We start from the raw sequence: 13,089 nt of genomic DNA, 5'->3' as shown, positions 1-13,089 counted from the left end.
AGGATATGTAGTACTGTGTGGAGCTGTAGTGAGCTGTCCAGCAGGGACCAAGCTGTGGAGCTTGCATGCTGTACAGCTCTGTACAGCTCTGTACAGAACATTGTAGTTTACTGATGTTTGTGCTGTTCAAACGTTCACTGGCGCCATGGTTATATTATGTTAGGTTCGTAGTATATATTCCAATTTGATGTCCTTTCAAATCACCTCCTTCGTACGTGTTTAATGAGCGCTATTTCTCACTTAGCGCTGGCACGGCTTGCTGGGGTGCTCGAATCTAGGGTCTCTGCTATAGTTTGGCCCCATTTCTATTGTAAGTTATATATATCTAATTGCATGATGGTGCCAATGCTTTGACTTGTGGTTGCCACACATGCTTGCCACCCTTAAGTACCACCTGTTTGGCAGCACTGAAGAAAACACAATAAAGCGATTGCTAGAATAGATAAGTGAGTCGCCTCTCCCGATATACAGCAGGATTACTTAACGAGTACGTCGTGGCTGCTTTGATGTGAATTCTCAAGATCAAGTAGCGATCTACTATCCTTCATAGCGCTGCTGTGATGTCGAGAGATGACTGCGTATAACGGGATTCGTGGTGAATGCGAGGAAATTGTGATACATGGTGAGGGTCGGTCGGGTTCAATTGGCCGAGCTTAGGGGATGGCATGTGCTGTGCCGTCCTACGCGGAGAACCTGGAGACTAGTCTACTTGAAAGATCCGAATCTTGTATGATAATGGGAAAGATCCTATCCTATGAATTGTCATGTCATATGACTCAAGGGTCGTCTTGTGTCGGCGGGCACATGAGAGCACGCTAATGTGTCGCTACAACCTGAATGAAACCAAACACATCCGCGGACCCGGCCGAAGGGTACATTCGATGAGGGCATACAACGTGCGGGGGCTCATCTAAATTTAATTATCAATTGCTTCCAAGATCTTACACATTGCTTGGTGAAGCCGCATTACGCGCCCACCGCCCGGCGTTATAGGGGACGCCCAGGATTCGTCCACACTTCACTGATCTGAGTGCAATAGATAGACCATGATGTTCATGGCTCTCATGCAAAACAGCAACCTTGCAAATGATTTACATGCATGGCATTGAAAGGTGCTAGCTTGTCCGAAAATCAACTGATGAATAAGTCAATCAATCTCAAAGCCTCAAGCTCGAGTAAGGACAAGAAGTTAACACAAGCTCACCGGGGTGCTGACATGTCACAATTTAAAGTACATGTCAGACGTCTCAGAGTCGAGGCGCGACTCAAACAAACAACTAAACCTACTGAAAGAATTGACCATCGGTGGGTACTAATACGAAGTTGACTCTAAACAAGAATTGACCAGTACGACGTTAGAGAAAAGGAGGAAGTACTCTCCGAAGACAAATATTATGTAAACGAACAAACGAGAATAAACATCACGTCTCGTGACCAGAACGCGAAAGGGATCATGACAGTACACCAATATGATCTTTGCGAGTCACTATGTCGCAGTTCGATATCCGACAATACGAAATGACATTGGTTCCTACTACAGAAACGTGGCGGTGTCTACGACTATAGCAAGTTGAAGTACTGAGCAGTTTGGGCGAAGGCGCGCAGCGCCTCCCGGTCCCGAGCTGCGTGTCCTGCAAGAAGAAGGTGAGCTGCGAGGGCGGGAGGGAAACAAAACCATCGCAAAACACCTATGATAAGCTTGAGGACGCAGTCCGAACCACTGGAGGAGGATAGCGATGAGTGATGCTGAAGCATCGCGTGTTTTATAAGGGAGCGGTGGGTGGGGAAAAGAAAACGAGGAAAGACCGACATCGTTGATAACGACTGAGACGAGATGGATGCGTCGTCACAGTACGGAGTGGTGCGGTGGAGGTAGTATCTAATACTTGCAGCTGGACTTTGTCGAGCTTACTTGTTAGGCTTAGAATCAATATTGGTTTGGCGCTGTTCGAACTGTGCTCTGGAGTAGGGGACGCCGCTCTCATAACAAACTTGCTAAGTGATACTGTCAGTCAATATGCGGGAACCATCTGTACATGTGATGATTATCAATCAACATCACGGCGGAAATACAATTTGTGAAAGTAAGATTCGAATCAGCGAAAACATGTGGTCGGCACAAGTACAATTGCAACCTAGGAACTGTGTATGATTGCTGTACATGTGCGAGGCTAAATGTCTTTGAACCTTGGTTAATTATAAGATTGGCATCTCGCTAAAGTTGACGTCGTGGAGTTCTCCTCACACCATTCCCCATGTCAGCTGTCACAAACTCAGTTCCGCTAAAGTTGACGTTGTGGCTTCTTCTAACTTTTATCAGCAATAAATGGTACCCCTACCCATACATAAGCAAGCTCAATGTACTCACCACAGCCCTCACAACCCATCTCCGCAATGGACGCTTCCACCACAGCATACCCACCCTGTGATTCAGATGAGTCACATTTGCCTCTCGTCACTGCCCCACCTGGGGATACTAGTGCTACAACGAGGCCATCATCCACCCATGCTGATGGCACTCCGCTGCCGAGTCTCACACAGCCAACTCCGAACCCGAGTAATTGTGTCATCATCATACAAAACAATTACATTGCGGAGGGGGGAACCATCAACATATTTTCAAGTCACTGCAACGGTTCCAGTGAGCTCTTCGCATGTCTGACTTACTAGAGGACTTACCTTGTTAATAAGCTGTGACCAAGTTGAATCACGTCACACTAACTGCAGAGCCCACGTCCTCGGAGCCTCCATTGGCGAGGCAGGCAGAGCCAGTGGAGCACGGTGGTGAAAGCATAGTATTGAGCGGTAACTCATTTGGCGAATGCGTCATGATAAACGTAGGATCGCCAGACTGCACTGGAGCTGGTAGGTCATTCAGTTCATCTAAAATAAATCGGCTGTATGATCATTCGCAACAGTTAAACAAACCGCTCTTGCGTCCCAAAGTGACCGCAACGTCTAGCGGGAGGAAGGGTTTGCTGGTCTTGTAATGCATTCACCTGTATCTGTATGTACTACGCACATATAGAGATGCAGTTTTTCTGGGCTTAGTGCTCGTGGTCATTTCGACATGCTTGGCTCCCCAAGGGTAAAAATGAGCTCGCAAATTGAATAACGAGATTGACACCCACGGGAAGAACACTAATTGCATGGTGGTGGTCCCTCGGAACGTCCCATGCTTTCTCTGGAAATTTTGTGTACTTCGCAGGCATTCGAAGGGCAACTGGTTGCACATTATGTATCGTAGCGCAAGTAGCATACAGAATCCCACAAAGGGCAGTGCTGCTCGAGAAAATGCGCAGCAGGGGATGGCAATAACTATATTTCGGTGACAGCATTACAATTCACAGGGGAATTGGACTCACTAATGTGGTACCATCGAACGACTGCTTGAACCGACTCATTTTTCTCGCTCGGTCCTGGAACCCAATATATGTTCCCCCCATAGCTGGCAACTCAGGCAACAGCCTACCCATCATGACATGGAAGTTTGAATGAAAATATCCCCACCAAAATCCTATCACAAAGACGATGTGCCCATAGATTTTAAAACCGAAGATACCGGTCTCCGAGAAACCCAGCTCGGGTCGTTCATGTTGAGATTATGCTCGATGATCTCCTTGACCCACGGTAATCTTCTCGTTACAAAAGATATAAGATAGATATTGAAAATACGGATAGTGTCACGAGCTTTCGAGACAGTCTTTTGACCAGTGAGTTGGTTTGAAAACTTTGTGCGGGTAAGGCACTCACCGGTAGGCAATCACATTCGCCAACAGATGCTAGTTGAGGCGAGGACGAGTCTACTTTGTCACAGTCGCAAACCTTGAGTCTGCAAAGACCTGCACCCAAACCGGCCGTAACTTGCACATTCACGTTGAAGTGGCAAGTCTGGCAGTCACATTCACGCAAGCTGACTAAGCTGCTCGCGGCTAGCCGCTAGTCGTTCTATGTTGCAACTTGCAAGTCCGAGCGCTAAAACCATAGTACTAGTGGCGCTTCAGGTTCACGTCAAGATCCTTTTGCCAAGTTCTTTTAGTCCAGCTTCACTTCTACTACCACCTCGCCGCATCTCTCAACCCAGCGGCTCTGTCTTCAAGTTGGGGATTCCGGATTCTACCTCCTTCGCTTGGCACGCATCGATTTCCTTGCCCATCCACCCGCCACATCTGACTCCAGCCCCCGCTGGTCTTTGGGAGGACTTGTCTGATGCTCTCTCGCATGTATCTCTTTCCCCCGTGTCTTCGTACTAGGCCAAAGCCTGAACATTTTATCAGAAGTGCCAAACACTCAGGCTGGCAGTCCATCCGCTCATGGGATTTCAGCATCTGCTTGCATAGCCCATCGCTTCTATTTTTACTGGGCAAATGCCGAACTGCCACTTAGGCTTCTGTGATTAGTGACAGCGAAGTCACGGTTCACAACAAACTCGCTGAGGCTACATGATCATTAATGTCCTGGCGCGGGCGCGTATCCCATAACTACACGACGTGGTGTGCGCATACCACCAAGACACAGGTGCCCTTTGGTGAGTATCCATTCATTACAATTATCTGTGAGGCAATCTCGATGTGTCGGACCGGCACCAAGCTTAGGTGCGTATGGTTTGCCCCTCTCCGAATTTTCGGTACATTGCAACATCTACAGAGACATATTGTACACATAAGACAGAAAACCAGTAATCAACGTTAACCTCTGCCACTTCATTCCGCTAGATGGGGCTGATTTAGGATGCAAGAGCGGTTTGTTTAACTGGTACAAACAATTAGTAAGGCTTCTGCTCGTCCAGATCAACCAAACGACCTACCAGCTCCAGTGCAATCTGGCGATCCTACGTTTATCATGACGCACTCGCCGAACGTGTTGCCGCTTAATACGATACTTTCCTGACCGTGCTTCGCAGGCTCTGCCTGCCTCGCTGACGGAGGCTGCAAGGGCGTGGGCTCTGTAGTCGCTGTCACGTGATTCAACTTGGTCACGGCTTATTTACAAGGTGAGTCTTCTGGACAATTTCTAGGAGTCAAACATGCGAAGAACTCACTGGAACCGTTACAGCGACTTGAAAATATGTTGATAGTTCCCCCCTCCGCAATGCAGTTGTTCTGTATGATTATGATGCAGTTGTTTGGGTTCAGGGTTGGGTGTTCAAGATTTGGTAGGGGAGTATTATGATCATCAGTCACAGAAGCATGTCCGGATGATATTGCACTAGCATCTCGGAGTGGAGCGATAGTGAGGGGCAAACAGCACTCATCTGAAGCACAAGATTGAAATGCTCCAGTAGAAGGATCCATTGTAAATATATGAGAGGAGGCGCACTTCTCCCTGCTACGAACGGTCTTTTAAAGGTAACTTATTGGCGCCTCGTGTACAGGGTGGCGGACAAGGATGACGGGATTAATATCTCGGTACGCTTCCCCGATTGAATTCGAAAGCGAGTATGGTAAATAATAATGTTTTGGCCGCTTTTGTTCGATGGGTCGAAGGAGAGGAACGCGCCAGTTCCGTAGGACTGTATAGTTACCCCGCACGACTTTGAGTCCGTGTTCAACACGTTGTCCCCCACACGATAAGATAAGCCCACATAAGCTTCTATATTTATGCCATCTTGCGCCCAAGTCCCAAACGCAGTGCACTTAGCCTCAGCTGTGATAACCAACGTTGCGGTATTCGCCATAGGTCCTGCAATTCATTGCCGGAGCAATCACTATTACAGTATCATGTCAGATGATACTCAGGTACACTCCTACGTTTTGTTGATGGTTTGTGGGATAATGGTCCTTCGCTCATCGGATGCATCATGCACGGCCCACGGGTGAAGCTTTGAGGCTTTGATGTCAGTTGCGTCTTATGTAAGTACAATCGGCTTGAAGCTCCGAGTCCAAATACTTGAGAGCATAAAATAAAATTAGGTGCGCACTGATTTGGCACTGATGCCTGGCATGTGAGCCTTGTCGTAAATGATCACCGGCAGATACCGCGAACACTTGACCTCAATGGATGTAATACGAGCGCCCTGGGCCGATGTCCACTCACGAAATCATAGTATTTCTCTATGACTTGCGAGTCGCCTTGTATATAAACAGGATTGACCGTTCATTCAGTAATTATGATATTGTCTGGAGTCTGGACTAACAGGTCAAAAGTTATCTGTCATAAGATCATCAAAGTCTTTGATTAACGTATACCCTACCCTGGCAAGAAACAGATCGCACACTCCACTCAAACAGGGGAGTCGTGTCCCCATCGCCACACATAGTAACTCAGCATTTCCCGAAACATACCCATGCATGTCCCTATTCACTCAATTCCACAGCCCCCGTTAAAGCTCCACGACGTGGCCCATTATGCAATAATTTGAAAGCATGTCGGCAAGTACAAGTTTCGGTATTAATGAGTCACGCAGTTCTGCTAGGGCGTGCTACAACTTGTTGACGTACGTGGCGTCAAGACTCAGGGATGTTTCGGCATGGAAGATCCTGTATATTCACGCAGCCGTCAAAGCATGTCGGGGGCCCAGAATCTTCAAGCTTACTTTAGAGAAAAATAGAGCTATGGTTCAACCCACTTCACGTGCCATCAGTAAACGCACGTTGTTGTTCTGATAATAATTGATTCTGGAAGTTCGCCTAGTCCTCAGAACACAGGAAATATTTGCAATCAGCCAAGAGCATGTCCTTGACGCCTAGTTGCAGCAAAATAGAACTCATAGGATGCTTCTGACGAGCTCCATTCCAACACCAACATATATGTCCTCGGAATGGAAATGGATACGTTTGTGCCTTGATGACAAGCCTAGACTCGTGTACCAGCCATGGAATTATGGACATGATGTTCAGCATTATTCTCGTGCTCCGCTTCAAAAACGAGTTCTTCAAAATGTCATTGTTGTAAGCGATCACACTCCAGAGCAAAAAGTATGTTGAAGTAACAGCTTTAACAAAACTTGCCTAATCTTCATAGCAAAGCCATGGTCATACCGCAGCCCGGGGTAGCGCTTGGTCCTGGGACCTCTATCAAAACGTGTTAGTATTCCAAGGACAATGCCGAACAGTAGTAACATACCCGAAGCCAATGGCCACGGTAATAAATGGTGTGAGTTGTAACTAGCAAATCATTCAGCCACAAGGAAGCTATGTATATGTTTGACATTGAGCACCATCATGCGTTTGCAACGTCGACGTTCGTGTACGACAACATCTTCATCTTCCTCGTCCAGGCCACCCGTCGTTGACTGCGTGAGACCAATATGAGTGGCCAGTAGTCCTAGTGATGATTTCGGGTTAGCTGCGCCCCCAGGCTGGTAGCATCAATGACATTCATGGGTTGGTCATGTTTAAATTACTACCGACCCCGGGAAGCCCCGGGAGCGTTCCTGTACAAACTGTACAGTCATGTCATGTTGCTGTCGAGGCTGTTTTAACTGTTTTGACAGTCCCCCGATGCACAACAAGTTTCTGTAGCGAAAGTGTATCAATACATTCACTGCTCCTCAACGGATGAAGACCTATAACCGTCATGAGTAGCCGAGAGATGTGTTCAGGAAGTTAGTATCCAAGGGGCATCAGTTTTCGTAACTTCATCAAGAGCAGAGTCTGACCTGCGGTGAAAGTGAATATCTTCCCCAACTCCCACAATATTAGGGGGAATGGTGGTTTCCCATCTTACAAAAAGTATTCCCACTCCGCGAGAATATTCCATGGTAGTTCATTGAAACTCCTCCCAGAAAATGACCTGCTTGTCGTCCTCCATCGTTCCCGACTCCCACGGAGTGTTGACCACAAACATATTCCCATAGATGCCCATGCGTCACTTCGTCTGCACTGCGAGCCGTGCAGGCGTCCTCGGTATTCGCCGCAGTGTTGACAGTGACATTTGATTGATAAGATGCATCTATAAGCTTCATTGCAATTTTGGGGCAACTGAAGGAATCGTGACACTCCAATTGAGCCGGGCTGCGCCTACAACGAACAGCAGTCGATAGGTCGTATGAACTAAGGCTGATGTGAAATTTAACACCTCCGCAATCAAAGTTAATGTTACGACTGTGGTTGATGCTGCGCTGACCGTCATCATTTTTCAGACACAGCCTATCTGATCGCGCTGGAACATGTTGAACTTGTGAAAATGCGAGCTGTTACTGTGACTGAGACTTTTCTGTGACATCCCGTTACATCTCGTGACAAACCATCACGTTTCTGCGAAGTGACCATAGTGGCCTTTCACCAAAGTCTGGCTTCATTTTCTACCACAATTCATCGTGCATGGTTCTGATAATACAGCTATAGGGCTCACTGTCTGTTGTCTTTAAAATGGACCAGCCCGTCCTTGTTTATGCGTTCACTGCTCTGGCCATCTCGTTACCTTGTGTGAGTGCTACGTCAACGTTTGGTCTTTCACTTTTGTATGATGAGCGCCCATTTCATCCTTGTTCTTCGAGCCACGGGCCGTCTCTCAAGACGATGCGCCGCAGCGACGACGACAAACCCTGGGACAGGGAATCATTTCCCTCTTGTCTGACTTTCTTCTCCATACTATACTCGAATCTTTGGCAATTTCACTAATCATCACTAGCTCTATCTAGCTCTCATCTTGCTTTCGCCTCCCCCAATAATAACCCGACCATCAGAAAAGACATACCGCTCACGGAAATCCCTCAAAGACCCCCTCAACCTTCCATCTCTCGCCGATACAGGCTCCATTGATCTCAGTGTCATCATTCCCGCCTACAATGAGACATCCCGTCTCCCATCCATGCTCGAAACCACACTAAATCATCTTAAATCAGCTTCCATACGCAAGACACGCACATACGAGCTCGTCATCGTCGACGACGGTTCAAAAGATGACACGTCTGCACTCGCGCTAAAATTGGCACAGCAGCACCTCAAATCCGATATTCGCGTCGTCACGCTCGAAAAGAACCTTGGCAAGGGCGGTGCGGTACGCCATGGTATGCTACACGCACGCGGAAACAGGCTGTTGATGGTTGATGCAGACGGTGCAAGTCGTTTTGAGGACTTGGAGCTGCTATGGAAGAAGATGGACGAGCTTGGGCCGAAGAATGAGCCGGTGATGGTTGTCGGCAGTCGAGCGCATCTCGTCAAGACTGAAGCTGTGGTCAAGGTGCGCCTTGTCTCCGATGTGACATGACTAGCTTCTTACACCGCTCTCTGTTAGCGCTCCGTGCTTCGCAACATCCTCATGTATGGCTTGCACACTATTCTGCGCATAGTAGGCGTAGGGCACATTCGTGACACGCAGTGCGGATTCAAACTCTTCTCCCGCCGCGCCGCACAACAAATTTTCCCTGCCCAACATCTTGCCACTTGGATATTTGACGTCGAACTCCTCCTGCTTGCGAAGCAGCTGGGTATACCTGTTGCAGAAGTCCCTGTACAGTGGCATGAGGTGGCGGGGAGCAAACTGAATGTTGTCAAGGACTCGCTACAGATGCTTAGGGATCTGCTCGTTCTCCGCGCTAACCAACTCACCGGACGATGGAAAGTTTCCCCATGATATACCATCACTCATGGAAAAGTAGATTTTTGTCTTTGCGCACGGTAGATGTGTTCTCACTGGCTCTGCAAAGACAACTTGGAATATATCGTGATTGTACATAAAGCAACATTAATTGTTATATATGTAGCATTGCAGGCCGAGGCATGGCCGCGCTGGAATACTTATTGTAAGATATGTGACGAGTGCCAGTATGAGGAGGACTATGGCCACAGTGTCATGCCCGTACTTTGAGCTTCTACAGTGTTTCTAGACGTTGAATGTCCAATTTCCACTTGAATCCTCCCCGGTTATTGCAGTGAACGATTTCAATGCGAGAATGCGGGACTCTGTCGATTCAGACGCCAACTTCATTTCACGGACATGTTCATCTCCCAACCAGACTGGTACTCGCAACTTCAATGTAGCACTCTGTTAGACATGCCGCGCTGTCTGCGCACATTTGGGAGAATTGAGGTGTTCGTTCAATTTTTTAGTCAAGTGTGCGCTACGTTTGTGGATGAATGCAATTACATAATTGCATACATTCACAAACTTAGCGCACGCACAGTCCTAGAGCAAACTAGAACGTATCTGTATGCTGAATCGGATGAATATGCGTTGTCAGTGGCAACCATGGTGACGATTCGGCTGGGGAAAAGAGCAAGATAACAACGAGCTGAGACCTAGCCTCTTGTTGTCTTCGTGTTTGACAGCATGTGGACTCTGTATCTGTACATTCATGGTGTTGAATAAACGATTTGATGATCGACCTAAACGACCAACGTACCAGTCAAGGTAGCGGGGGACGCTGACCCTACGTCGAACAGTAAGTATGGTATGACACATGAACCCGAAAGGATGAAAACGATCCGCCCCATGAAATATGATTCAGAACCATTTTGAGGAAGATTTAAAAAAATATTGGCGGTGCAGTTGATGGTCACCACTGACTCGCGGACCCAATGACCATTTACTCTCCACTATCAGTAGCTAGTCTCGGTTTCGAATTAATCGGAAGAGAAAACGTGCACAGGTCTCTCCTGCGATTTTCGCATATCTTCTCTCAAACTGCGACTTCAGCTCCAGAACGTCAGAAAAGGTTTGGAACCTGGTGTCGGGGACTACGCAAATTACCTCCGAAGCATTGTGTAAGCACCCATTCCAACGTTTTGATGGGTGGAATGACTCTGGAAACCGCCTGGGTGTCATGGCGATAACGCTCGGAGAGATACGAGGGAGACAGAAAGGGAAAGGAGTGTGCAATCTGGCAGAGAGAAAGACAGGAGGTTTCATTGGGAGCGTGCGACTAATCGAACAAACAGGAATAAACACACCGAGGGGTGTCTACAGGCTTTACCCTAAACCCATTACGATTGTTCTGAGCAACTACTAAGTGCTACTTTTAAAACCACTGTTTCCCCCTTGATGAACCATTAGTGACTAGTAAAGCTCGGGCGCACTGCCAGAGACGCAGTCTGTCTCCAGAGGTACGTTTATCACCGCTCTGACCGGTGACTTATAAATCCTTTCTATCGCACTCCTCTTGCGCGCAGAACTATTTCAACTTTTGATCGCATCACATAAGTCGAACTGCCATACATCGGAGTGTCTCTTTCTGCACCAACCTATATATCGCGCACCATACATTGTGGTTTGTTGATGTTCACTGTGTTTTGGTTTAGTTTCGTCTCTCTTCGCGGTCCTTCTCCACGCAACTCCAGAACTTCACTCATGACAATCACCTCGAGCCAAGTGCTTTCTCTCATTTAGGTTAGCGCTCTCCAAAAATACTTCTTGATGAACTGCACCGCTGGTATATAAAATGAATTCACAGGACGCTTCTCGTCATTCCTATATAATGGGGTCCTCGTACATTCCCAAGCAATCTGAGTCACTCTCGCCATGGTTTCAACAGGCGTCCCACTGGATACCGCTACTATAATTTCAACAACGCTGGAAGGCATCTTGTATGGTGAGTATCGCGATGATCGTTCATCCCATGCCCGTCAAGCTAGGGACCTTCAGGATTTTCAGTCCTCATGTTTATTGGTACCATGTGGGCATCGACCTACAAACCTGACGTCAATCGCTCCATAGCTTCGGTGGCAATCCTATTGTTGATGCTAAGTACTGCAGTGAGCTTCTCGTCTCTTACATCTGTGTCATTTACTGAATTCTCTCAAGCACGTAGTCGTAGACATAATTCGTCTCGAAGATGGACTTGTCAAGTATCGCGATACTTTCCCTGGCGGACCAGCGGCGTTCTTCCAAGACATTAGCCAGCCAACGTTTGTGGCCAAGAATCTGATATACGCCTTGCAAACTATGATTGGCGATGGGGTGGTGGTGTGTTCGGTTTTTATTTGCCAGTTCAAAATTTTCTGGGCTTAAAAGAGCACCCCGTTTGGTAAAAGATTTATCGCTGTTATGTTGTTTGGCAGTCCGTCTGGGTTATCATCATACCAGTCATACTGTGGTGCGGCTCCTCAGGTTAGGTCGTCATCGTGCTTCATGGTGTCGCGTGTTCTGATTTTGCATCGAAGCGGCTGCTTTAATTGCGCCCTACTACGCTTCGCAGGCGACTGGCGGAACTATTTACACTAATCAAACTGGACGATGGATCACGGTGTTGTTTGCCTTGACACTTTCAACCAATATGATAAGTTCAGGTAAGCATGGCGATGTCGAGCGCTCACAAAAACCTGAAATGATCCAGGATTACTCGCGTATCGCATCTGGACGATCGAACGCAATGTGTCTTTAATTCGCGCTACGAACGGTACCATGATGCCTATCGTGCGCGTGCTCGTGGATGCCGCCATCATGTACTCTGCGGCGCTCTTCACCATACTTATGTGTTTCGTCTGCGCGAACAATGCCGAGTATATCATGTTAGACATGGTAATTAACATCATTCACACTCGGTAGAAAATCATGCTGAATTTCGATTAAGATCATGCCGATTATCTCGATTACCTTCTACATGGTGTTTATTCGCATCACGCTCAGGAAAACCACTCCTAATTACCTCCCGATGATCTATGGCGCGGGAATCGATGGGAGAAGGGACTCGCAACAATATCCTATGAAGCCTTTGCAGGTCCATATATCCCGGTGGACACAGAATGACATGGATTAGAGTGGGATGGAAGCTGACCGCTGAGATGCTAGGCAAATTATACGGATGGAACGTCTTGCAACGTGTAAACAGCCTAAGAATGTAAAGGGCAGCAGTTCTAGCTCTTGGTCGGGTTTCAACATTCAAGGAGACAGAAGAGGTAAAGTCCCACTTGATTTCTATTGTATTTTGTGCAAATCTTCGTCTCGGAACACATATGTACACATATAAATACGTTCAAAGCACCCTGCAGGCAGGTTCGCTGTTCGTTATGCAGTCTCGAAATACAGTTCCGATATACTCACAATTGTGCGTGCAAGCCAAGGCAAGCCATTACCAGACATTTATTTTGTTTCTCATTTGAAAACTCGCTTAAGGCATGGTTTTCACCATCACACATCCGGCTCGAACACATAGTACACTTTAGTTCGCAAACAAGTGAATAATTGCTACTTGATGGCGCACAAGAC

General features: G+C 47.3%; 5 protein-coding genes across 5 annotated transcripts; 3 read left to right on the top strand and 2 right to left on the bottom strand.

Annotated features, from left to right (window-relative positions):
* Window positions 1-2,394: 2,394 nt before the first annotated feature.
* DEU56DRAFT_754400 (uncharacterized protein) lies at window positions 2,395-2,962 on the top strand (the record flags this gene model as incomplete). Its single annotated transcript, XM_041349818.1, has 3 exons — window positions 2,395-2,641; window positions 2,728-2,865; window positions 2,919-2,962. The coding sequence occupies 3 exons, from the start codon at window positions 2,395-2,397 to the stop codon at window positions 2,960-2,962; spliced, it is 429 nt and encodes a 142-aa protein (XP_041210748.1).
* A 1,113-nt stretch (window positions 2,963-4,075) lies between these two features.
* Window positions 4,076-5,294, bottom strand: DEU56DRAFT_754399 (uncharacterized protein; the record flags this gene model as incomplete). The annotated part of the gene is made up of 4 exons (XM_041349817.1): window positions 4,076-4,249; window positions 4,506-4,641; window positions 4,852-4,954; window positions 5,042-5,294. The coding sequence occupies 4 exons, from the start codon at window positions 5,292-5,294 to the stop codon at window positions 4,076-4,078; spliced, it is 666 nt and encodes a 221-aa protein (XP_041210747.1).
* A 1,269-nt stretch (window positions 5,295-6,563) lies between these two features.
* DEU56DRAFT_791346 (uncharacterized protein) lies at window positions 6,564-7,202 on the bottom strand. Its single transcript, XM_041352655.1, has 3 exons — window positions 7,160-7,202; window positions 7,066-7,106; window positions 6,564-7,013 (listed from the first exon to the last, which is right to left on the bottom strand). The coding sequence occupies exon 3, from the start codon at window positions 6,840-6,842 to the stop codon at window positions 6,630-6,632; it is 213 nt and encodes a 70-aa protein (XP_041210746.1). The 5' UTR covers window positions 6,843-7,013; window positions 7,066-7,106; window positions 7,160-7,202; the 3' UTR covers window positions 6,564-6,629.
* A 992-nt stretch (window positions 7,203-8,194) lies between these two features.
* DEU56DRAFT_791342 (Alg5-prov protein) lies at window positions 8,195-9,678 on the top strand. Its single transcript, XM_041352654.1, has 3 exons — window positions 8,195-8,369; window positions 8,575-9,126; window positions 9,181-9,678. The coding sequence occupies exons 1-3, from the start codon at window positions 8,313-8,315 to the stop codon at window positions 9,517-9,519; spliced, it is 948 nt and encodes a 315-aa protein (XP_041210745.1). The 5' UTR covers window positions 8,195-8,312; the 3' UTR covers window positions 9,520-9,678.
* Window positions 9,679-11,403: 1,725 nt separating this feature from the next.
* On the top strand, window positions 11,404-12,640 carry DEU56DRAFT_732818 (uncharacterized protein; the record flags this gene model as incomplete). The annotated part of the gene is made up of 7 exons (XM_041348295.1): window positions 11,404-11,473; window positions 11,527-11,636; window positions 11,686-11,847; window positions 11,916-11,991; window positions 12,045-12,170; window positions 12,218-12,402; window positions 12,455-12,640. The coding sequence occupies 7 exons, from the start codon at window positions 11,404-11,406 to the stop codon at window positions 12,638-12,640; spliced, it is 915 nt and encodes a 304-aa protein (XP_041210744.1).
* Window positions 12,641-13,089: the final 449 nt, after the last annotated feature.

This window comes from Suillus clintonianus, assembly GCF_016758775.1.
Source record: "Suillus clintonianus strain FC179 chromosome Unknown DEU56scaffold_20, whole genome shotgun sequence".
Classification (NCBI taxonomy): domain Eukaryota; kingdom Fungi; phylum Basidiomycota; class Agaricomycetes; order Boletales; family Suillaceae; genus Suillus; species Suillus clintonianus.
The sequence above is the reverse complement of the archived record's forward strand: the minus strand, read 5'-3'. Positions and strand labels throughout refer to the sequence as shown.